General features: G+C 43.6%; 3 protein-coding genes and 1 long non-coding RNA gene across 6 annotated transcripts in view; 3 read left to right on the top strand and 1 right to left on the bottom strand.

Moving 5' to 3' along the window:
- LOC117204623 (ELKS/Rab6-interacting/CAST family member 1-like) overlaps positions 1–14,425 on the bottom strand; it is a 35,906-nt gene extending 21,481 nt beyond the window's left edge. Inside the window, exon 1 of one of the 2 annotated variants that reach the window (XM_033442164.1) lies at positions 11,427–14,425. In XM_033442164.1, the coding sequence (XP_033298055.1) occupies positions 11,427–12,212 (786 nt within the window). In that variant the 5' untranslated portion in view covers positions 12,213–14,425. The remainder of the gene's footprint in view (positions 1–11,426) is intronic. The other variant, XM_033442165.1, reaches the window with a different exon arrangement.
- Positions 12,087–16,634, top strand: LOC117204624. The gene is made up of 3 exons (XR_004487114.1): positions 12,087–12,194; positions 15,355–15,657; positions 15,736–16,634. It is a non-coding gene; the product is annotated as an uncharacterized LOC117204624 (long non-coding RNA).
- Positions 16,635–17,417: 783 nt separating this feature from the next.
- On the top strand, positions 17,418–21,609 carry LOC117204658 (beta-hexosaminidase subunit beta-like). The gene is made up of 7 exons (XM_033442267.1): positions 17,418–17,803; positions 18,409–18,634; positions 19,334–19,455; positions 19,522–19,894; positions 20,176–20,465; positions 20,852–21,114; positions 21,261–21,609. Exons 1-7 carry the CDS (start codon positions 17,603–17,605, stop codon positions 21,436–21,438), a joined length of 1,653 nt encoding a protein of 550 aa, XP_033298158.1. The 5' UTR covers positions 17,418–17,602; the 3' UTR covers positions 21,439–21,609.
- A 1,331-nt stretch (positions 21,610–22,940) lies between these two features.
- Positions 22,941–24,962, top strand: LOC117204659 (late cornified envelope-like proline-rich protein 1). Of its 2 annotated transcripts, XR_004487116.1 has the most exons (5): positions 22,941–23,393; positions 23,623–23,753; positions 23,933–24,137; positions 24,230–24,355; positions 24,451–24,962. XR_004487116.1 is itself a non-coding variant. In XM_033442268.1 (4 exons), exons 2-4 carry the CDS (start codon positions 23,637–23,639, stop codon positions 24,247–24,249), a joined length of 342 nt encoding a protein of 113 aa, XP_033298159.1. In that variant the 5' UTR covers positions 22,944–23,393; positions 23,623–23,636; the 3' UTR covers positions 24,250–24,356. The 2 variants fall into 2 exon arrangements, 1 of the variants encoding a protein (XP_033298159.1); XM_033442268.1 differs by lacking the exon at positions 24,451–24,962 and having other exon boundaries at positions 22,944–23,393; positions 24,230–24,356.
- The last annotated feature ends 678 nt before the right edge of the window (positions 24,963–25,640 follow it).

Genomic DNA, 25,640 nt, shown 5'->3' on the forward strand with positions numbered 1-25,640 from the left:
GGGGAAAAATCAATGCATAGATATAGAGAGAAGGGATGAAACCCGACATAAGTTATGTATATGTTCACGTGAATAAAACCACAATTCTCGTCATTGTGCCAAGCTTACGATAAAAATAATCTCCCTGTCTCTTCAGTCTTTCCCTTCCTGGAGTCCCAGTTAAAAGGTAACATAAATCTGAAAACTCGATGCTTAAAGAAGCGTAAAGTGGTCACTGAAAGACGCGCGCGAGACATCTCGAGTAGAATTTTCGGATCTTCAGTCGTTCGTGGTTTCTGCTTGTGAAAGCTCAGCTGTATTCGATCTCTTAAGGCGTCGAGAGATTGTGATCCGGTCACAACAGCAAGATAACCACGTTACGAAAGAAACGATCAACGTTTCGTGCCAGACGAAACTGCCTTTACGCCAACCTCGCCTGGCAAACCTCGTTTCTCGCCGGAAGATCGATCTATGGTACGACGACCCCAAGAAACCAGAGAGTGGTTTCTACGTTTGCGTTGTAATATCGGGTTCTACACGGCTCGACGAGTCTATGAATCACTCCCAGTGAAAGATTAAAGAAAAATCAAGGAGAGAGAGTTTCTTTGTTCAGGTTTCGCTAATTCTACAGGGCTAACCAAGTTTTGTCAAACTAAAAAGATCCCGGTTCGTGTCAAATGTCGCTTAATTTTTACGGAACCTGGCTAGTGAGTGTCTCTTGCGTGAAAAACTAAAACAGAGCGCACATTATCATTACCTAATTAACGATACACGATACTGTTTACATTATACTAGAAAATTATCTGTCAACGTAATACGATCGATATCAAACAATATCAAACCTGTGACAGAATAATCTAGTGCTTTCTTAATTAATTAAATTAATTGAAAAAATATCCGGAAGTATAAATGACAAGGAGCTATCTCTTAGAAATAGCTGAAGTAAAAATAAACGAAGAACCTAGCAATTCGCTGTAGTATTTTAAATTTCAAAAACATGCGGTTTCAGATAAGTCTACTGAACCGAAGAGAATATCGTGGAGCGTAGCGATGGACAAGGAAAACTGATATCCATTCATAAAAGAAGAAAAAAAAATCGAATATAGATAGTAGGGAGTTTCAAGTTACAAAAGTTTGAGAAACTTCTCCTAACGGAGCTTTTAACGATCCACTGGGGCAAGCCTTGCCTTAGACGACCGCGACCCGTTCTGCCGTGAAAAAGTCTTCCATCAAAGTGTCTCTGCTTCCCTCTGTAACTCGCCAATACCCCTCGACCTCCCTCCCTTTGTCCAAGTCAACGGGGTTGTTATCGATCGACCGTGAGTGCCTTTGTCGTTCGCGTATCCTGAAATCCGTTTCGGTTTAAACGACCCTACCTGGTTTTCCAGCAAGCAAAGACGGATGGAACAACGAAACACTTCCGTGGTTCGGGTCGTTTCTCAACAGGCGTTCCTCGACCAACTTCGAGCAATTAAGACGTCTGTAAATCGTGACTTCGTCAGACATGGAAAGACATGGTGCAATGAAAGGTAGTTTGTGACTAGTTTGCCTGATCTTGTTTGGCGCGTTTTGTCCCAGGGTCCATGGAGTTTCGACTTCATTCACGTTCGGATCTACGTAGTGTTCTTTTGAAGGAAAATTGGAACCCTGGAGGGAAATCGAATAGTCCAGAACTGAGACTTTCGGCCAGTTAGAAACGTTAGAGTAACGCAAGATTACAACGAAATAATCAGTTGGGACGTGTTAAGCGACGAATTAAGCCACTCGTCTCGTTTGAAACTGAAGGTAAAGAAGACAAAACGCGTGTCAAGTAGCCGGGACGTGTTCACGACGCACGGATGGCTTCGGTAATCGCGAAAGACAATTATTTCGAGCGGCTCGTTACTTGTGTCTAACGTAGCTCCCTCTCGTTTAATTCCATTTAGTTTAGTTAGATTAGATCGGCGCGCAGATTAACTCCGCCCTCGAAACTACCCACCTATTCGATGACTTAAGTACTGTTCCGTTCCTCCGACTCTAAGCAGTTAATCTTCCTTGAACTTATTTTTACACGGTTAAGATCTTGATCACGGAGCGATTCAACAAGTCCATCGTTTTTTTAAATATTTCATTGCTCGTATGTTTCTTACGTAGAAGTAGACACTGTTGGTTTTACGATGAATGATTGATCAGCGCTCCATTTCGGTTCTATCCAACGTGGACCAAACACCTGGTTGCTCGTAGGCAGGAAATTACACGATACCTCGGGGCGTCAAACTATTTCGATTCGGTAAAGGTTAACGAGGGTGTAAGGTTTGGTCGGTCTAACGAATGAATTCTCCGGTAGAGAAAACGGGACAGTGGTATGCCACGACCTCGAAAAGCGTAACTGCGTTCGATTTTTCCGCCAGCTAGAGAGAAAATTCCATACGGCGTTCAAGTGATTCAAGAAACGAATGCAACCCCTGGAAGTCGTAGTACACGTATTTGATGAGACAGACGCGATGGGGATCAGTAGGACGGAGGTAAAAACCGATGAGACGATGGGGAGGTTCGTGAAGCCAATGACAAAGGAAAAGAGGTTGTTGGCAAGAAGGGGATAGAAATAGGGTCACGTAGAAATACGGAAAGAGAACGAGAAAGACCGGAAACGTCTAGGTAAGAAAGAAAAATGAAAAGGGGGAATGCATAAGGCGAGCCAGTAAGAGAGGAGCGAAGGAGCGAGAAAGCGAGAAGAACAGAGGGTTAGAGATATAGTGACCAAAAAAGACAGGAAAAAACACAGATAAAGTGTTGGGGGCGATGCTACGGTTCGGGGGAAAGAAGATGAACGGAGAAGAAAGGACAAAGAATGAAACAGAAAGGCTGGGAACACGGTAGACTGGTAGTGAGTTTGGAAGATGGAAAATGAGAGAGAACAAACGCGAGGAAAGCAGGAAAAGAGTCGAAAGTGAGCACCAGAGAAACGACGACGGAAAACGAGGGAATGACAACTAGAGAGAGAGAGCGGTAGAGAGAGAGAGAGAGAGAGAGAGAGAGTGGAAGTTGGTAGGGGTGAGTTCCTGTCGCTCGATAACGCCTCTGCTTCTGCTCCGTCATCAGCATCTCTTCCTCTCTCTCTTTCTCTCTCTTTCTCTTTCTCTCTCTTTCTCTTTCTCTCGTCTTCTTATTTTGCCCCAAAGTCTCGATACACGCGACTGGATAAAGTTAAAAAGTACTCGTTTCAAGTAATCACATTTTACTATATTCGTTAAATAAATTCAAATTATAATGGATTGCGGAAAAGTAATGTGATTAAACATTTCGTTTTAAGCTTAAAGTATAATTACATTTAGTACAATGCATTAAATTAATTGTGGACGATTAACGCAATTTATATGTTGTAACGCTATGTATGCCATGTTCACAATCTTCCGGATGAAATAAAAATAAAATAAAATCAATCCTTTCGCAACTGGTGCAGGAAATAAACGAGGAACAAGCACGCATCGATGGTTCGTTTTATCTTCGATCCTGCGAGTCGACCGGCGAGACTGAATCGTCGTTTCGCGGCTACACCCGAGAAATGGTAGTCATGCATCACGCGTGGCAACGGTAATTATGTTAGCCGTTGGAAAATGGTCTTGCTGGAACCGTATCTGACCGGGCGGATCGTGGCTGTACGAGCAAAAATCGGTCGACGTTCGTGCAGATCGACGATACTCGTCGATCCTTCTTATCGCGAGAAGTCCGATATCCCGTGTACGTTTCGGTATCGTGTTTTCGACCGAACGAGTGCATTCGCTGGTCGAAGAATGCTCGGTGATTTATACTGGAAACAGAACGTCGCAAAAGCGCCATGACTCTAGTTTTCGAGATTTGAACAAAAATTATCAGGAGAAGCAAAAGGAACTGATTCGATCTTGTGATCACGTGGTTCACTGGATCGATTGAAGATGTTCAACGTTAACATTTAACACGAGAGTTTCGTAATATTTTTTCACTGATCAGTGTGGTTTACAACATTTTCTCCTCTTTCGATATATGTTTTTTTGTGTCTGTATGTTCTTAATGTTTGCTATCGTACACTTTGTATCATCGTGTATATCAATATAATATTGCAATATAATATTTATTTTGCAGAAGGATATTTTCTACGATTTTACCGAAAGCGAGTAAATGGATGTCTCTCCTCGTGGATCGATCGAGTGGCGTTTAAAAGTCGTCGAAATCATTCGACGCGGCTATAATAACCAAAAAAGCTTCGCGCCGAAGCAGAAATAACCTCGTTCCTCTGTCGATGGAATTGCACACGGTTCGCGTTATTGGAAAATACCTAACTCATGAATCGCGCAAAAGCTGTCGCAACCTGGCGAACGATGAAAAAGTTTCAGCTGCGTCTATCTTATCGCGCCACATGTTGGTCCTTCGTTTTGTCTACCGTTTGCCAAAAGAAAAAACGAAGAGAGGAAAGAAGAAGAAGAGAAATAATTGAGACGCCTCATATAGGATAATTTTCAGAATAAACGAGTAACAGTTTTTAAGGCTTAAAACACTCCAAGACGATATATAGAATTTTTAATGGATCGAAAAACGATGGCAACGTTTGTTATCAGACTGCTGGCGTGTTGTCAAGCATTAAGCCCGATGCATTTACATCGTTTCTAAATCGACTTCGATGTTTGAAAAAAGAAGAGAGGAAAAAAAAATACACCAGTCCTTGCGTGTATAGATCGCAACGGCGCATCGATTTTTTAAACATGTGTGCTTATGTCTGATGAACTTCGATAGCTGACATACACGGAAATAGCCGCGGGGGTCATCCCATTAAGTAATCTGACATAGATTACGGAATCGATATCGAGGATTAATTCGCCTTATCGTCGTAGCGCCGTTTTAGTCGTACCTATCCTTTCGTCGTACTGTCTGTGAAAATAGTTGGCAATCGAGAATAGATTGATGCTTCTAAATATATCCATCTGTTATGCCATCGTACGTATATATTTTCTTATATTTTCTTTTAATTTTAGATTTCGATCTTGAAACAATACTTCTCTTGCAAATTTAAACACGAACTTGACGAAGAACTAAGAAGAACATAGAAAATGTATGATGCAATATATTTTGTCCCTTATTTTAAATGGTAGATATATATTGTTACATATAATTCGAATCATATATATGCTCGTGATTCGAACAGAAACGCGAAGCATTCAGTTGGTTGTAGCGCAATAATTTTGGTGCACGCTGGAGAAACAGAAGTGAGGGGCGGAGGGGCGGAACAAACGTCTAAGTAAGCCATCGTGACGCCTGGTCGTGTACAAATAACGGAGAGTGACACGTTGGAAGTCACTTCCTCATTAAAGCCGCAGCTAGTGCGCACATGCCTTCAAAGCATGATTTATAGGGGGTTACCGAGATAACACACAACCAGCACGGAAAGATTATATACGTACGTCAGCTCGTGCAGCAATGAATTCAACATAGCTGCAAATGAAAACGACCGTTCGAAGAGTAGAACGCAGGCGCGTCCTACAATCGGTAAATTGCAATCAGTGATTTTTTTGCGTAACGAGTGAGAATTTTCAAGCGGACGATTGTCAACGTCGCCGAGGAAGATCGAAATGATGAGAACTCGTTGCAAAGATCGACACTCGCGATCAAATATGGTAAAGTTAGATTTAGCGGGGAAAGTTTCCCGAAACAACAGTGGAAATACCGAGGCCAGCCTTGCGAATATTAAAGTTTCTTTGTCCAAAGGATATTACGTTGTACCAATACTCTGTGTTGGAAACTGTTGGCGTCAGGTGGTGAAACATAGTTGGGAGAATGTCTGTAGTTTTCCATAAAAAGCTCGAGCACGTTACATCCCGATGTTTCGAACAGGTTATCGATAACGTATCGACGATGCAAATAAAAAATTGACGAGTTAGGCCACTTTTAAACTTGCGGGTGCCTCGAACTCTTGACGTATTCGGAACTTTCCTATTATAGGATAGAAATTATATTCTTGCAAGTATACCCTGTAATGGTTGGTAAATGCGATTAAACGTCGGGTAAACAACGTTATCGGTAGAAACAACTATAGATGAGAGCGCGAGGGTCTTGGGCCGGATCGATCGATTCATTTTAGAAGACCACGAGAGACACGTTTACTCTGTAACCCCGTGGAACAATGCGGTCGTGCCATAGTTAGACCGCGTGGCATAGGTTCTCGCTAATAATCCGCCTCGATATATTTAGGCCGATCGATATAGACGGACGTGTGCGCCGCACTTTACGCGGACCTGTACGCCACATTCACCAACGACACTCGTCTGAACGCCAGAGTACAATTGTTTTGTCGCGTAGAAACTCGAGATATTGTCTCTTGGAATATTAACTTTGCATACGATACTTGCGTCTTTTAGAACTCTACAATCAAAGAAAAATATTTTTTAAGGTTCTAAGAGGATCGACTGAGAGTAGAATGGCCTGTAGATTCTAAAGCGATCGTTTAAGTCGTTAAAAAGGGAGTCAGAAAAAGCGAAAAAATAGCGCGGCAGTTTCCACGAGTCGAGCCACCTAATTCAGGCTTAGACACAAAAATAATTCGGGTTTCTGGGTTATCGATTCCAGGAAAAGAGAAGTTTACTGGAATATTTCCCTTTCTCAAATACTTCTCGCTAAACTGTTTATATTCAACAATGCTTGATAATCAGCTCGATCCGGTTTTCGTTATATTCAATAATAGAATCTATACATCGAATCGTTTCATCGTAGAAAATCGATAAAAGATTTGAACGGCTGTTTAACGTGGTGCAGCAGCAAGGCAAAAGGAAAATATATCCGAGAGCATTACATAGACGGAATTGCCATAGCAAAAACGGGAAAGAGCGATTCAGTGGGCATGATAATGTTCCCAGAGCGAATCTCCATTTCCAGATGATATTGTCCCGTGTTTACGCGGCAAACGTTTCAAAATCCCCCTGGTATTCAATACGAAAGCACCGACGAAAGACGAGCCGCTAGTAAAAGGAAAGCTAACGAGGACATTGGAAATACGTTTTTTTTTTTTAAAGTAGAACTTACTTACGACGATTCCGTTTTATGTGTTAATGTATGTAGCGGCTTAATGTCAACTATAAGGCCAGATGCTGGAACCGGATGGCGATCAGAGAGGAACAGAAAGAGACAGAGAGAGATAGAGAGAGAGAGAGAGAGAGAGAAAGAGAGAGTTTCGTCCGTGAGGTTGAAAAGAAGTTAGGGAACGTTATTGACACCGGAAACGCAACAATAAGTCGTTAACTGTGGGAACACGTTCCTTCTTCGTAATTCCTTCGATTTTCATAGAACTAGCACAATCGGTCGGAATATTTCGAGCCGTGTCGCCATTTAACTATCAACGAAGTTAGAAACGTGTGATTCGGTTAAGCGACGGTGGTTCTCTTTCGACAGACACGGCACTGAACGACAGCTGCGTTCGAGATGAATTGAAAGCAGTGGTATGCACGAAGAACAGCGACCATTAGAGAGACCACTTCAACGACATTAAAGTTATGAACAGAAGCCCTTGGTCAACGATGGTACGTGGTTTATCTCGCTCTTCCGGCGTCGGAATCAATTTGTTTCGTCGAGCCTCTTTAACGGAGCAATTAATCCTCTGAGTTGAATTTCTTGTTGTTAGAAACAAAGCGCTGTTCAAGAACTACATTCAGAAATATTAACAATTTTTACGATCTACGAATACTCTACATCGTAGAATAAAAGTCGTTAAGAGCAGCCAAGTTGTCTGGAAAGCGATACACGAGTCGAAGTTTCCTGGTGGTCGAGTTCTCAGACGAAGCAATCAAATTCTTGAATGCGAATGGCGTAAGACCCAGTTTTCGTTGGACGTCAGGTCAATTCGGAGCTGGCTGTTCCATTGAAAGATGAACAGGCAACGCGATACGAGGTCGGTGTAACCGCAAATTGAATTTTAGGGCGCTTGTACAGATCTCTGACGATGGATCAATGATGACTTCGAGGTACTAAACGTGATTTTAGGAACAGCTTCGTTAAAAGTGTAACAACGGATGTGCAGAAAATGCATTCGTCCTATAGATAGTCCTTTCGAATCATCGTGAAATTAGGCAGCCAGCCGATTTGCCGTTTCTTCCAGACCTTGAAAAGCACGCCACAATCTTCGTAGCGAGGAGACCATCAGCAACTAATTTTTCATTCACCGAGAACCATGTCAAGTGAGCAATTAGATCCGAGGGCTGCTGTTCCGGGCAATTCCTCGCAACAAACGCAGAAAACTCCGTTCCACACGGAATTTTTAATACCACGGAATTCCGCCAACGTCATGAATCAGCCTTCGCCGATGTATTTTGGAAATATGGCCGACCACGAAGTTTAATATTTCAAAGGTCAAATCCACGGTTGACCGAAAGAATTGATCGCGCGCTATACATACAGCTTCCAGGACGAAGAAGGACGTGAATTACGATTTTTCGAAGTTGAAAATTAAATTAATATCGTCAATCGAACAAGTACAATGCTCCTTTCTTCCTCTTCGGTCGTGAAATACGGTGGAGAAAAAAGGAGGAAGGAAAAGAATTGTTCGTTAGCAGTAAACGCAACGCAAGCCACGGAGTTTAATTTCCACGGTTGGCGGCTCTTTGGTTTTTCGGCGGGCCGCGGGAGCTACAGGGAAAAAGGGAAGGATCGGTTGGCGTAACGATAGCATTGCAAAAGTTCCACTGCATTTTTTTACGACCCACTTCCGACGTGCGCCAATTTCGAGGTTGCAGCTACGGCGCGAATCGTGTACGCCAGCCGACAGAGAAAAGGAAAATTAATTCCACCCCCGTCGAACACCCTTCTCAACCGCTTTCCAACCGTTTAATGCATTTTTTCCACCTTCCATTCCGAAGTTGCCGATGTTAATGGCGCCAGGAGAATAAAATAGCTATAGATACACTCTGTGTTTACTCCCATTACTTTACAATGCATAAGAACGATGTTATATCTCCGATATATATAAGCGATACTTGTTTCGATAAGAATGTTTCACTGTTAAACTAAAGATTTTAATACAAAGTAGATATATTTTCTTTAATTGGACGATTAATCACAGAACATCTAGTTTCATAATTTTATTCCAGCATATAGCATACCGGGTCGAAGTTGAACGACGCTTAACCCAGAATATTCTCCACATGCCTTCCCATGATCCACCGTAATCTCCCGCAAACCGCCTAATCTCATTCACCTGATTCGTCGATTCCTCGTTGCCATCGAATTCAACGGTATTTTGTTCGTCGATACCCTAATCCTTCATCGTAACCGTAGGAAACGTGTCGGTGGTCCCAGGGTGTGCCGGAATTACGCAACTTCATGGTCGATTGTCATTCGCAGTGCACAAAACAATGCCGAGGGAAGGATGATCGATGTTGGAACGCGTGTCATTGCCGCGTAAGAACCATATATACTCCCTATCGTTGTACCACGATGCCAGACGCTGGATAAAAAGGAACAAACGTGGGCAGAAGGCCAGAGAATCCGCCTCTCCCCGAGATTCCTCTACTCTCGCTGCCGATGACTCATGTGCACCGCCATCGTGGCCAAAAATATGCCTGGTGCCACGCTGACGAACCGTGACGGAAAGATTGACGAACAGCGCGATACCGCTACGACCGCAACGCTCGATTGATTCGAATGAAAGATTGATTCGACAGGGGATGAGCTATTACAAGAAGTCATAATCGATTGAGAGATTTGCATCAATCTTCAATTTATGTAGGTTAATCGACGTAGGTTAATGGATAATTTAAGCGTTTAGTAGATGTTACTCGGAGAATATTAACCCTTATTCCGTAAATATACTTTCAGTAGCCTTAAATTATGCGAATCGTTCACGTTTGACAGGTTACTTGCTACTGTTTCGGGAAAAGATAATACACGTTTACGGGGTAAAGGGCAAGAAGTTTTATATGTACGTATATTTTCCATTAATATCGGAAATATACACGTTTCTAAAAACCATTTACCAAAGTTTGATTCTGCGTGATTTACGGAGGCGAGCGTGCGTTAATGCCACTGCCATGACGATAATCAGAGGCATACTGTAAACATTTCAAAAATAAAGCTCTGCAGAATGTATATTTTTCCGTTCAACGATGGAGGGTATAATATATATACAAGATAAAAAGGAAACGTGTAATAAAAAAAACTTGCGAACGATTTATAAACTTTAGCTCGAGAAAAACCCGCAAAATACCGATTTACGTCACCGAAAGTCTCATTCGGAAAGATTCGTGTGATTCATATTTCAATCTCTGTCCTCCCTTGGAAACTTTGAAACAGGAAATTCCTGTAATTCATTTCTGCACGCTTTCTTGCCCAAGGGCTCTCACCTAAGATCAAAACGAGAATTTTTCGCTTCGTAATTTGCCTGGTATTTTTTGCCGGAAAAAACTACCGCAACTCGCGTGGCTCTTCTTTAGCCACGAGCACAATGACGAAGAATTAAACGCCTCGATTAAGAGCCATATAGCGCCACTCACGTGACGTTCTGCCGTAATCGAACGAAACTTGACGTCTTTACAGACGTAACGATGTTCACGATCGTTCGATAAACTTTTTCAACGAAGACGAACACGACATTTTGAATAAATACCGGGTTTTACGAAAGACGGGCGATCTATTCGTGAAGCTACACTTCGACTACGATATTATATAAATATGCGACGGGCTTCGCGAACGGCTAACATATTGATCCATCCGTCGTCCTCGAAGGCAATGCGTACACGTCTCGTTGAAGGAAACGCAGAAGAATTAGGGAGTAGAATAAGACTTGTTGCGAACGACACTGCGAATGATCAATGGAGTTTTGTCAACGTGACAGTTTGTTTTAAGACATGTTCACACGATTGAATTAACAGTTAATGAGGTTTGAACGATCGAAGGTTATGGCGAACGATTGATCATCGAGAGATTTCGAGTAGAAAATATCGGATGAATCGGTACATCGGTGGCTCCCCCTTCACGTCGCATTTTTGGCCAATCAATAAACGTATCTATACGAAGCGGCGAAAAAAGAAACGGGCCATTAGAAGTAGATCGATAAGTTTCTAGCGGCAATCACGACACGTTGAGTCGATTCCCTCGATTTAGAAATGTCAGAAACAGTCGACGAATATTTGGACAGGGACGTTACGCAAGGAACGATAGGATCGACGCAGATTCGTCGACGAAGTGGGTATCGGATCGGTGGATATCGTTAAGTTTTAGCTTAATCACTTTGACCTAAATTCCACGCGCGTCATCGAAAACGGGTCACGAAGAACGCACCGAAGAGGCGACGACGAAAACTTCACGCACCCTTTGCATAGAACCCTCTGCGGTACTATCCGTCATCGAGGAAAGAAGGCAACGAAACAGAAAGAATAAAAGGGAGAAGCACTAAAGAAGGGTAAAAAAGCGGCTATAAAAAGCAAGAAAGAAAAATCTGCAGCTCGACTGACCTGATTCTCGGAGCTGAGCAGCTTCAGCTGTTCGTTGATCAGGCTGTACTTGGAACTCTCTTCTTTTCTCAGTGCTCTCTCCTTCTTGAGCTCGGGACTCCAGAAGGTCTTGATGCTATGCATCGAGCTGCCGAGCTTTTGGTTCGTCAGCTCGAGCTCCTTCTTGAGGTTCCCGAGCTCTCGTTGGAGATCGTTGTTCTGATGTTGGAGTTCACCGATATAGCCACCGCTGTCACGCAGCATGTGCGTATTCGGGCTCTGTCTTGCCGATCTCGAACCGTACAGCTCATCTTCCAGGTAGAGTCCACGATCGCGGCTACGTTCACGAGGATCGCGTATCGGCACGAACTCGCGATCGTGATCGAGAATACCCGCGGATGCACGATCAAGGCTGGTATACCTCGCTGACATGCCCGCCGAGCTGGACATGGCGGGTCTCGAGGCGCTTCTGGATCTGTGATGTCCGCCCCCACCGCCCCCGGTTGACATACTCCTGCCCCTCTCCTCGAGCATCACGGGACTGGCGAGGTCCTCGTCGCGGGAGTAGTACGGACTGCCCAGCTGATGGTGATGGTAGCTGCCGAATCCGAGGTGCTCCGGCGAGTTGTTCCCGCTACGAGTGCCTCTCTTGCGACCCAAAGGACTGCCACGACCGCTCGCGTAGCTTCTCGACGGGCTACGATCGACAGTGGGCAACTCGCCTACGCGACGACCGCTTCGGGGCGAACGAGTACCGCCTCCTGGCCCGACCACTCCGCTTCCGCTCGAGTACGGATCTCGCGACATTGTTTCTCGATTCCGTTCTATACTTTCTATCAATCGTTTTTCTCCGATTAATGGTACGCAGTTCGCGCGAATACTCTTTCCGCTTTCTCGTGGAGGATTTCGTGAGATTGCTCACTATGTCTCTACGTTCGCTGCTCCTCGGATAACTCGACAATTAAGACTCGTGATAATAAATTGGTCGATCTTTCTCGATACTTTCTTCGCGCGAGTAATTTATTCGAGTGCGCCGAGAATAATTTCGTCGTGTCTTTCTAATCTCGTTTTTCTCTAGCGTTCTATGATTTTTCTACGCGAATCGGGTTGATCTATCGTTACTTTTCGCGGATCAGATACGAGCATATTCTCCGCGTCACGCGACGTGTTTCGCGTTTCAGGCACGTGTGCCGATCCTCGATGATCCGTTTCGATCGTCCTGTTATGCCACGGTGTCCATCCAATCGAGTGCCGATCCGCCGCTCGAGATTCTCGTTTCCGTTGCAATTTTTCACGCAACGTGGTCCCGAATCGGTTTGGCAGCTCTTCTACTCTACGCGAAAATGTTTGTCCGCGAGCGGCGAGCATTGACGACAACGCCTAACGCGTCGATCGAAGAGAGGTCCGGCGATCGATCGGCTTCATCGTTAAACAGATCCACCTTAACCAACTCGAATCACCGGCAAGCCAGTTCTCTTTCTCTCTCCTTTCTTTCTCTTGTTATTCCTTGCCAAGGATCCACCTTCTTGCTGGAAAGCCGTGCCGCACGCGTGGCTCGTCCCGTGTATGCGTGAGGTCACGACCCTCGTACTCGACGATCGATCTTTGACCTTCTTTCACCGGCAAAGCCCATCGAGTGGAGATGGATAGAGATCGAGGGGGAGAGAGAAAGAGAGGAGGACGATCCCGTTTCCGCGACGAATCCGTACTCCACCGGCGCACCGTACCGATATTCTCCTTAATCTTCCCTCTTCCTCCGTATCTCTTCCGATCGCTCCTCTCTCCCTCGCCCTCCGTCTCGCGAATCCTTCGGACGGGACTGAGTTCCTGATCTCCGTTCGTGTCGCGGTGTCCAGTCGCGAGAACCGACTCTCTTCCGCGAACCCTCTGCCAACACGGGGCGAGCAGAGTGGTCGGGGCGCGTGCGTGCGTATTTTACGCGCGTCTGTTTACCAGCCGTGTGTCTACACGCGCCGCGGCGTTCCCGTTTCGCGAAACCCGTACCACCTCGGCTCCCTCCTTATCGATCTCATCCTCGCGTCTCTTCTCTCCGGTCCCGTGATCGTCTCGCCTCCACGTTCTCGGTGTTCGCGTTCCTCTATATTCTTCCTCCCTCGCGCCTCCACTCTCCTTCCCCTTTCTATCTCACCCTCTCCTCTCCCTCTTCTGTCTTCGTACTCTCCTCGTCACCGACCACGACGACGATCACGACGCCGATGACGACGACGACGACGACGAAGACGACGATCAACCGACCGATCCGACCTACCGCCCGAACCGCCACTATCCACCATCCACCACGACTCGACACCGCCACACGTCCGTGCACCACTCTCTCTCTACCCGCTACCGCCACCAACCTCGCCGCCGCCGCCACCGCCGCCGCCGCGCACACACCTACGTGCCCTCTCTCTCTTTCGCCCTCGGGCTCGCCCTCGCTTTTCCCTCCGCGCACATACACACAAGCTCGCGCGATCGCACACCCTTCTAAGGAACGAGAGAGCGTGGCGGCGCGCCAGAGTACACGCACGATCCTGCCGAGATTGATAGATGCTTCCGTGAGACCGGAAGCGTGCCGGCAGATCTTGTTTCGTTCGAGGCAACGCGCTCGCAACCGGCCGATTCGGTGACCACACGCCGCAACACCACGCACTCACGGGACTAAACTGTAACCGCTAGCGAACCACCCTTTCGTTTCACCGTCGCCGGCTGCCTCGTTCCTTCCTTCTCTCTTTACGTTCTCCTACTCTCTTCTCTTCTCCTCTCCTCTCTCCAGGCAAAAGCGGCGCGCACGCTGTCGAGCCTCTCCCCTACCCCCGTGATCACACGAGCACGTCGCGGCGTCGCCTCGTGTACGCACGCCACTACGATTCCCACCACCACCACCGACTACTACTACTAGCAGCGATTAAGTGGACCGCGTCGGCAGCGCCCTCCGTCGACGTCATCGACGTCGTTACGACGGACTACTACTATCGCGAGCACGAGCATCACGCGTCGCGTCGTTCGCTCGATTCCTCGCGCTCACCCCCACCGTACACCCCTCCGACTATATTCCCCGACCGTCGTCACCCCACCAGCCGACTTCTTCGTCCTCCCTCCTGCGCAGATGGTTGCCGGCGCGCGCGCGCAGATCCATGCCGGGTCGACGGATGATTTTTGGACCAGCTCGGGACGATTCGACGGCTTACGTTTCCTCTTCCTACGGGTTTTGTTTGCCTATCCGCTCTTCTGCCGGATAGAAGGGGAGCGGTCTCTAATGGGAAAACTTTGTCCGGAGGAATTTCACGGAGATCCACGTTGTTCTTTGCCTTTTTCCGACTCGGCCAACTTTTGTTTCACCTCACTTCGGGGTGAAAGGCCGTTCCAGGGTTTATTTTAGTTCCAAGGGTTGAAATTTGTTGTTGCAAATATCGTTTCATGTCAGAAGTTCGGTTTTGATGCAGGTTTTGATGCTAGTAATCCGACGTAATTTGACTTGGGGTGGACGTTATTGGTTCTCGAGCACCGAGAATGAAAAATTTGCAAGATTTATCGCTGTGGGCGTAATTGCACGACGATAAACGAGGACGGTCACAGAGTTGAGCGACGTGTTCTGTACCATCGGTGAAAAACGATGAGAACCGTCACCAATTCGTTTCGTTACGATTGTCAATGGCTGGTGAATGAAGAGTTAAAAGGCTGACAAACGCACCACCGGATCATGAATGGTGGCCAATCGTCTAGGGCACCCCTGTCCAAGAACATAGATATAATATCGTCTTTCCGTCCTTTATAACTATTTCCTAAAGTTATTTTTTAAGAATATCTTTTAACAAACAATGCATTGAATATCACGATAAATGTAAAATGCGGCAAACGTACGTAGCTTTCGTCTAAAGCGACCTTTATAAAATTCCAAACTTTGAACAGTCTTCCTCTGTAAATAGAAGTATTGCAATTTCTTGAGGCTTCTGCTATGCAAATTTTGAATGGAAATACGTCAACGTGGTGCCTAGTTTGCGTGACACGTTCCTGAATGCACGTTCCACTTCGCAACCCCTCGTCTCACCCCTCTGGCGTCCGTCGACCCGGCGTACGACATCGCAATCAATGAAGCTACGATTCACCGAGCAGTGCCGTGCGACCAACTGGCTCCTAAAGTTCCAATTTCACGAAACCAGACGTGTCATCAATTTTCCCCGTAACAGTTGGTAATATCGCACGAAATACAGAAAAGAACGAGCCACAAATTTACATTGGAATTTTAAAGGTACTTTTGTTATTTTGGACCGAACAGATGACGGTCGTGGTTTGAAGCTTCGTAATTCTACCTTTATCTCTTCCACAGGTACAAGTTGCAAGCATTGTTGCGAATTTGTATCGATTCACGCGGAATTGGGAAATTGTGTTATCCTCGGCCGAAGAATTTAGAGCAGAAAGACGTGTCTTCGTTGGGAAAAGTTGGGAATCGTTGCCGTCGCTCGTGGAAGGTGAAGGAAATGCGCAAGCCCGTGTTTTACGATCGGGCCAGCGGCTTCTTTGACAACACAGACGCCGGGGGAAAGTCTTCCCCGTTTTTCATTCCTCCGCGTTTCATCCTAATCTCCAAGGGGTGAAACTCGTCACCTTCGAATTCGCATTTTCCTCTGACTAACTCGTGTTTACCCGATGACTCAACTTTTCAAAAGATCCGTCGTGTAACAGAAATCCAGAGAATCCCTCGTGAAATATTGTTGCCCGTTGTTTGATATCAGGGATCAGTTGACGTCACTGGAAAAATCACTTTCATAAAAAACTACCAATTCGTTATTTTTGAGAACCCGAATTGTATCCGTGAAGTATCTCGAAGAATAAAATGCTTGTTTCCCCTGTGCATTATTTATTTCTTCATAAACCTTTCATTTTGTTTCGTTTCGTACAAGTTTTATATTTCTATTGCTGGCAATTCTAGCGTTAATATCAATAGGAAGAAAGTGAAATAAATCTATCAAGAAATAATTTTATCTCTATTTACGTTTACGCGAAAAAGAGTAAAAAACGGGAAATAACATGTGTCACGTCATTCGACAATAATCACGATGATCTATCGGCATCCGCTATCGCAAAGTCCGAGCGATCGTCGACCTTTGCACTTCGATGCCTCGCTGTTTCGATATTGACCGACGATATCGTGAGCGGATCACGCTTGGCTGAACTTCATTCTCCAATTAATTTAGACACGATAGGCGACGTCTCCCATTCAGAGAGGCCGTATTCATAATACGGTACCAACATTTGCATGCTTCCGACGCTACTTCATTCGACAGCGTAACATTTCCTTTTAATTTTGATTCAACCGTGACAAAATAATGTTGCAGTCGTGAATCAATCAAACTGTCGGATAAACGCTTGATTTTAACAAGGTATCGTATGTTTTTGTCGTCGGCACATTATCGATGAAATTGAAAGTCATTGATATCAAAGGATATAAAAGATAATTATGAAGAGACTTATTTTAAAAAGAACGATGCGAAGAGATTGATATGATTAAGATGCGATATCTTCTATAAAAGTTTTGCAATTCGATTGCAAATTTTCGCACAGACATATATGCTCGTTATCATATTGCTATACATCCAGCCTATACTAATTACTAGAATTTGTTGCACTCATTTTAAAAGAGGAACGTTGCAAGTGTGAGGTTTCCTTTCATTTCATTAGCAAGATTATCCATAACCATCTCGAAGAATAGGTACCTTAGTCTAGGAACTCTAGTCAGGGTTTTGAACTCTACACCACTTCCACATCTTTAAAAAGACTGTCGCTCTTGACCAAAAGAAAAGAGTTTCTCCCGATGACTTTCCAGAATGTTTGCAGAGATGTTCCTCTAACCGGTCTCATATGCTGCACGCAGCGTTGAACGCGGTCACGTTTAAGAATTCCACGTGGTGTCAACGATCTACCAATGCGATCAACGATTAACAGCGTTCGTCTTTGTCCGCAACAGCGATTCTCGTCTACTGCAAGACGTTCGTTTAAGGACACAGCCGACCCGTGGACTGGTTGTTCCCACTTGACCGTGAGCACGCCGCCAGGCAAAGTGATGAAAGTTAAGTGGCGCAGCCTAAGGTCGTTACCACTCTCGTTACCGTACGCGTCGTTCTCTGCGTTCAGTAGACGATGACCACTCGCTGGCGTCGCATCGTTCCTCCCGTTGAAAACCTGCTCGTAAACCGATGGACATGAGGACCAGGTTGCCAACGTTGTTCCTGTTGCTAGGATGGCTATCGTATCTCTTGGTACACAGAGTTCACTCGTTGAACCCGGACGCTGGCTCTTGGGTGCGTCCCACTCAGGGCGAACCATGGCCCAGTCCAACAAATCGCATGGTGCGCAATGCGTTCTATCTTCTGCGACCCTCGACTTTCCAGTTTAACGTGAGTAATTGAAGAAGGTAATTCCATGGGGAGACGTTTCGTTTTCTACGTGGGTATTTCTAATTGGTACTTTACGTAGAGCAAGTTTAAGTGTTTCACGGGGACATTGGCAGATGAAGTTTCTGGCTCCAAAAGACTTGTTCGTTGATTGTAGAGTCTACGATAGTTGGACGAAAGTTGTAGGTTTGTTGCATTTTATGGCTTTATGATAGCGGAGCTTCCCTCAGTAGGAAGCGAATAACAAAGCGTAGAGGTATCTTCTTCCGGGAACAGGTTTCCTTTGACTGGGGGACTCGCCCGTGGAAATTCGGCCCAAGCGCGTGCAAATTTTTATAAAAAGTTAATTTCATAGTCGGAACGTGCTTGTAAATATTCGCTATCTTGTTCCGTTGTCTTGTTTTTTAGTCCAACTTGTATCGTTTTCGATGTATCCGCATTTGCGGATAACAGATAACTCTCTGTGTCGTTATCTTAATTATACTACGCGCGTGATTTATCTGTGTGACGTACGGCGAGAATGCAAAGTCAGGTTTCCTACAATAATTATGGCTTCAAATGGACAATTAATGTTATTTTGTCTAAATTGAAGTGAATCGGTTTCGCAGGTGATTGGCGGCGCATGCGATATTATGACGGATGCGGTGGAGAGGTACAAGGCAATTATTCTAACGGAAGCACGAATAGCGAAGATTTCGTCGCAAGGCCATCCTAAATTCCCAGTAAGAGACGATGCAACCATCAAAGGTACTCTCAGCGCTTTGGATATTCACGTGACAATGCCTTGCGAGATGGATGGCAATCACTGGCCTCATTTAGAGATGTCGGAATCATGTAAGTGTTTCTGCTATAACGGAAAGTAGCAAAATGATCGTGCATTCTTAATAAGAAACTTGATGTAACATAAGCAACATGTTCCCGAACAGTTGTGTTAAGTCATTAAGACAGCTGGTAAGTGGATTAGTGCGAATGGATCTCATTAAATAACATCGTCATTTTTTATTTCATCTCTTGACTGATGACATAGAATGTCAATGATACAATTACGAGATCACGAAAGCTTCGAGAGGCAGGATGCTTACAAGTATCCAGAAACTGCAAATATTAGAAAGACCTTTAATGATACGCGAATAAACGAGTCAATAGGACGATCGAAACAAAGCCACGTTACGAAGCCTGATTTTTCTTCATCGTTTCTTATTTAGCTCCGCATGAAAGTCGAACCGAGCGATTAACTGCAAAAGTAGCGTGAAGATTATACGCACGCACATTCTACCATTATTGTGCAAGATTTAAATCTTTTACACGCGATAGTTCTTTCGTCTTCGTTTTTCCTTTTTGAATGAAACGAACGAGTCACGATAAGGATCGATAAATATTCCACGGAGTTCCAAGGTTCCCCTAACAGGAACTTGATAGAAATTTTAAGTACTACGATAGACCTGAAAGTTCAGTCGACTCTCGCAAACATCGGTAGGAAGAGATGCGTCTTCTTCGAACAGATTTAAACTCGAATCGATTGAACTTTCGCAGACGCTCTCGTGATCAACGAAAACTCTACAGTCGCGAATCTGGTAGGTGCGTCGATATGGGGAGTTCTTCGAGGTCTCGAGACTTTTTCTCAGCTCTTAATCCCAGCTGGTAATGGTTCTCACGTAAGTATGTGCATAGAAAATGAATAAATATGAAAAATGTATTATAAGCACGCGTTTCTTTTGTAGTTGAAAATCAGATGTCAGACCATTCAGGATGCTCCAAAGTTTCCTCATCGTGGACTACTGTTAGACACGTCTCGCCATTATTTGCCCATCTCTGATATAATGCTTACTCTGGACGCCATGTCTTATAATAAAATGAACGTTCTTCACTGGCACATCGTCGATGACAACAGCTTCCCTTACCAGAGCTCCAGTTATCCGGAACTGTCCGCCAAGGGAGCGTACCATCCCTCAATGGTATACACATTAAACGATATCCAGACGATCGTTGACTACGCCAGGCTAAGGGGCATCCGAGTGATGCCGGAATTCGATACTCCTGGACATACTAGGTCATGGGGTTTAGCTCATCCTGAACTATTGACCACTTGCTACGGTAAATACATTATACTTCGATCGATTTCTGACTAAAAAATTTTTCCACAATTATCAAATTTTAAATTAATATTCCATTTAAATTCTTCGATACTACTATAAAAATTAATGATTCCAAACTTTTCAAGGATAATATATGTACATACACGTGTAGGTCTATTAAATTCTCTTTTTAATACGTCTTTTCACTTTTTTATTATTGTTTAATCTCTCTATTACTAATCGTTTAACCATTCGAAAAACGATAAAATTTCTAAGCTGTCGTATGAAAAATATTATTAGATAACGAAGGAAAGGCAAACGGGAAATTGGGCCCAATGAATCCGACGAGTCCGCAGCTTTACGAGTTCCTCAGTCGTTTATTCGCCGAGATCGTGCAGGTATTTCCGGATCAATACGTTCATCTTGGCGGCGATGAAGTGCCATTCGATTGTTGGATGAGCAATCCGGTGATCAATTCGTATATGAAATCGCACAACATGTCCAGCTATACGCAACTCGAGAGCGAGTACATCGGCAAGCTTCTTCATATCACCAATTCTCTTCAGGCGAGCACGATCGTGTGGCAGGAGGTAAAGTATCACCCTATGGTGTTTGTTCGTCTCATAAAACGAAGCTGAAGACGACCGGGTAATAAAAACCGATAGTGAACCTATTAATCGCTCGCCTTGTGATTGCTTCGTGCGTGAGATTGCAAATGAAACGATCGCGTTTTATCACCAACGGACGTTCCGCAAGTGGAAAACACGTTAAATAAATGGTATATTTTAGACGATGATATCGTTTACTGCTTGGGTCGGTCGTACAGAAGAATATTCATTTTTCATAACATCAAACGACAGCAAATATTCCATCGTGATAAGTGTCCCAAAGCAAATTTATTGGTCGTTTGCATTGGCGTTAAATGAAGCAGAAGCTAGGTCAGTGAATTGAGATCTAAATCGTTGTTGGTTTTCAGGTATTCGAAAATGGAGTCGTCATGCCGAATAGTACTGTGGTGCACGTGTGGACCGGCCAGTGGGCGAAGAAGTTGGAGAACGCGACCAAAGCTGGACATCCGGTACTGTTATCAGCCTGTTGGTATTTGGATCATATCGCTGGTGGCGGTGACTGGAAGAAGTTCTACAAATGTGACCCATTGTCGTTCGCCGGGGTGTCATCAAACTTGACTAAATTGATGCTGGGTGGCGAAGCTTGCATGTGGGGAGAATTTGTCGACAGGTAGTTATTTCTTCTTTCATCGCGTCTAATTGAACTTGAATCCATGTGGATAAGACTTTAAAATGTATTCAATTGATTCGAGTAACGTACGATTGGAGATTTATCCGTCGAATGGGTAATTGAAAAATTGATGTTCTTGTTTCTAGGAACAATGTGCATTCGAGAATATGGCCTCGTGCTAGCGCAGCTGCAGAGCGTCTTTGGAGCAGTACGAAACCAGACGAATACAAGGCTGCTCAACGCCTCGAGGAGCATGCCTGTCGCATGAACAGGCGTGGAATTCCGGCGCAACCACCGAATGGGCCTGGATTCTGCGTGATGTAATGGAAGGACAATTAGCTTAACAATTCTATTTAGACGTGCCAGAAACACACGTCACACTTTAACAAGTGATTAATGACTATTTACAAAAAAAAGAAGCCGCAATGTAATAAAGAATAAAGTGTTTCCAAAAGTTGGTCCGATAATTAAAAAAGATTTTCGATGTAACTTACAGATCAATCGCGCGTTCTGTAAGGTTAATTGATATTCCTATAAGGTTAATTGATTAAAATTTAAAATGTTTTTATAGTTAGAAATTTGTAAGAAGACTATACGAAATAGGTATAAAATATTTACGGTCGAAAGTTTTCACTGAATTATAGAAAATACATTTATAGTCGGCTAATGCATAGTTAATTACATTACGTTACTTAATATACATTAGCTAATTACTGCTTTAACTTTGATGAAGCAGAAGCAAAGATAGATACTTAGCAATAAGGAAATTCCTCCTTTGATAGCTTTTCTATCTGTTGCAGCGTACCAGCAAGATGATAAAGTCATCGAGTCTTTAAAAATAATTTAACCGGTTAACTGCGTTTGACGAGTATACACGTCAAACAAAAGCTTTATTTCGGTACGTTTGTACTCGTTGTCGCTTGTATTCATTTACGCATTCCACGGCCTAACCCTGTGAGAGATTTCTAAAATCAAATTCCCCAGTTAACTGGTTAAGTAATTAGCGACCGTTTATAACCAAGGAAACCTCAACGACTTGGATTTTTTGGAATTAGGCCAGGGCTACGCGAGTGCTGAACCGACGACGATGTGTTGCGTGGCCTGTGTTGTAGAAATGCATTCACACAACGTGTCACACAACTAAATGTGCCACAGTGCTCGCGTGTGCGTACATTTCTACAACACAGGCTACGCAACGCAGCGTCGATCTAACGCTGGCCCCGGCCTTACTGTACCTTCCCTTTCTTTCCTTAAACTCAGGGTGTTTTATTATCTTTTTACCTGTGGACCATTTCGTAGAAGTTGGACCTTTTCCTTCCTTGGCATATGCCCTCACCAATTACTTATTCTCTCTACCCTTGGCATCTCGAGAAAAGTGAGGTAATTCGATTACCCATCGCCAGCAATATGTCTAACTTCAATTATTCTTCCACTAGTCAGTCTGTAATAGAATTTCGTCAAGAAAACACTCATTTCTCCTCCTAGTTTACGCGCCTATCCTGGTTTTCTTTCCGAACGGTCCTTATACTTCAGAGAGACTGTATTAAGTTGCAGCTCGAGGTAGACGAACGACAGTTCACGTGAACGATCTCGTACTTGCAATGCTATCCTTTCTCTTTTTCCTTCTCGTCTTTCTTTTTTTCGCCCCTTTCTTGTCATCCTCCTCTATCTCTCTTTTTCTGACTTTTAACTTTCCCTATGTTTTTTCCTTCTTTTTACCTCTTTTTCGTTTTCTCTGTCTTTTATTTTCTTTCCTTAAATTAATATCAATATATCATCTTGAATTATTTCGAATTTGATTTTGTAATTAGTCGTGATAGTAGCCATTAGGAATCGTTTAATTTAATTGATATTAATAATATCAATATACGCATGCAAATTACGGAAGTATCAATTAAGCGAAAACATGAAATTTTTTCACAGAATTATCGTTACGAGAAATAAGGTCGAATAGCCGTGATTTTACATGCTATTTTCCCGCTGAAAAAGAATAGAACGACTGGCTGACAAAAGAAAGATCAGATCGTCTAGGCAACCGGCAAACTAAACAAGCAAATAATACGTCACACCGTTTAGGCTTCTCGTTCGTCCATCGACAAAATTTCAAGTGGTCCGAAATAGACGTCGAACCACGCCAATGCCGCCGTTTCTCGTTAGATTGGGCCTGGTCCATCGTCAGGGGATCGACGACAATATGCAGACTCACGGACATCGCATGGAAATATCGACTTAACTCCTCATAATCAGCTCGTATCCCGTTAGTGCCGTAGCGTAATCAAGTAAAGTCTCTCTTATTAGCAGTTAATCGATTTTGTAATGCGGTTTAAAATACAATTTAGATAATTCGAATTCGACAAGAGACGCAGAGGACTCAAATTTGATGAAATATAGAACTTTAATCAACTATTACTTTTTTTACTTCACAGTTTTATGTCAAATATAATAAGTATAAATAAGATTCTGTTAAACTTATTTATCTAAACTATGATATCCTTTTTTCGTACGAAGGTTGTTTCGGAAATATGTCCTGCCGATCTTGCTGTAATCCATGCTGCTCCCCCCCACCTTGCCCTCCACCCACTATTTTATGCAGGCCACCTTGCCCACCCCGTTGCCCACCTCAGCCAACTAAAACAACAGTGAGTTCCAACAAAATATAAAAATAAAAATACGGGACAAATCAAATTTTTATTCTTCCTCTCTTTTATCGTCGTTACAAGAATTTCAAAGAGCAACGCGTAACAACAATGCAAATATATTAAGTCCTTTACGTAGCTTGTTTTCACGGAGCTAACTTAATAACTCACCTCGAAATTAGGTTTACCTACGGCCTTGTACCCCTTGTCCACCTTGTTGCGCCATTCCTTGTCCACCAAAGGTTATCGTTGCGTGTACACCACCACCGCCACCCTGTCCACCGCCCTGTCCAACTGTGGCGTTCGTTTGCACCAAGAAAATGGTCCCCTGTATGCCCTGTCCACCGCCTACTCCGCCGCCTTGCTCCCCTTGTCGTGCAGTTTGCCGTCAGTTCGCCATAATACCATTCACTTTTGAACGATCCTTAGGAAAACGAATGTATTAATTGACGTTCAACGCTGTGGTTTTCTTTGTGCAGTGTCTCATCCCCCCTGTTAACTACAGGCAAGAGTTGGAAGGTTTCTTGGGATCCGACAGCTAGGCGTGTGGGATCTAACGAGAACGACGAATATATACGTGGATTTGACTTTTGATACGAAAATAGGTGATTTTTGAAATGTTTTGTTGATTCAGTTACATTTAATTATAGCAGTATCTGAAGATAACGGTTTTGTCTTTCTTTTGTTTTTTTTTTTTTAGGAAAATATCAGGTACAGAGAGATATAATTTTCAAAGAAAATTTTGCGAGTTAAGATAAAAATACAAGATACATGGAACTGTTTCAACGTTGAAGAAATCCTGATCAGGTAAAACGAATTAAGACACAGGTTCCTAATTATGATCGATTTACTGTCTCGGAAGTGGCACAAAACTTACGACGAAGAGACCCCGATTGGTTGTAATCTCGGATTGAACTGTACTCGAGTACGTCTTCCAACAAACTTTTATTTCCCGATTGAGGAATTCGATGATCATCGCAACCGAATTAAGAATTACCAAGAATTAAGTGACTTACCGATTTAGACGTTACCTTGTTAGGTTGTTCATTAGAATGACAAATTATTAAAATAACGAGGATCATTCTTGCGATAGAGATCGAGATTTCATCGAGAAAAATGTTTATCTGTTATTCCCAATTTTCAGTTTTAGACGATCTTAAATCAACCGCAATTCGTCCCACGCAAGCTAAAATTACTATGCACAGGCATGTATTTTTTCCCCCCTTAAAAATAAGTGCGTTTGCAAAGTGAAAGGTCACGGGGAGAATTTTCTGCATATTTTTCAATACGGTTTGGCAATATATTCATTTTTCAATATCATCGTTAAACAAACGAACGTGATTACGATGTACTTCAGCATTTGATAATGTTGATCGCAATAGAAAACAGGTACCATTCATTTTTTACTGTGATTTTTTTTTATGAATCAAGTCACGTTGTCAAGGTTTTGGTACGGTTGCGACAACGGGATGACTGATTTTATCGTATCACGTTTGAGATAAAAATTTCGAAGTTATATCATCATCTATTGACATTATCAGTAGCCGCAAAGAAAAATACGGGAAGCTAAGAAACACACAATTATGTAAACAACACATAATAAAAAATTGTAAAAGTATTTAAGTCGCATTCATTTACAAGAAATATTTATTTCTTTTTTCTCGTTTATTAACAAAATCAACAAGAAGTTATTTTTATATTTGAAGCACTCGGAAGTCAAACTGAACAAGTTCATTTCTGCTCAATCTGTAGTAACATCTTCCTTCATTACGAGGATACACGTTAAGTGCTTAATTAAAAAGAAGTCAAATGATTAACCTCAATACTGTTGATCGGTTTTATTCGTGTGTGGCTTGCTTCAGTTAGATATAAATTTGAAATTAAGAACGA

The sequence above is a fragment of the Bombus bifarius genome, unplaced genomic scaffold (assembly GCF_011952205.1).
Source record: "Bombus bifarius isolate JDL3187 unplaced genomic scaffold, Bbif_JDL3187 scf7180000007979, whole genome shotgun sequence".
Lineage (NCBI taxonomy): Eukaryota > Metazoa > Arthropoda > Insecta > Hymenoptera > Apidae > Bombus > Bombus bifarius.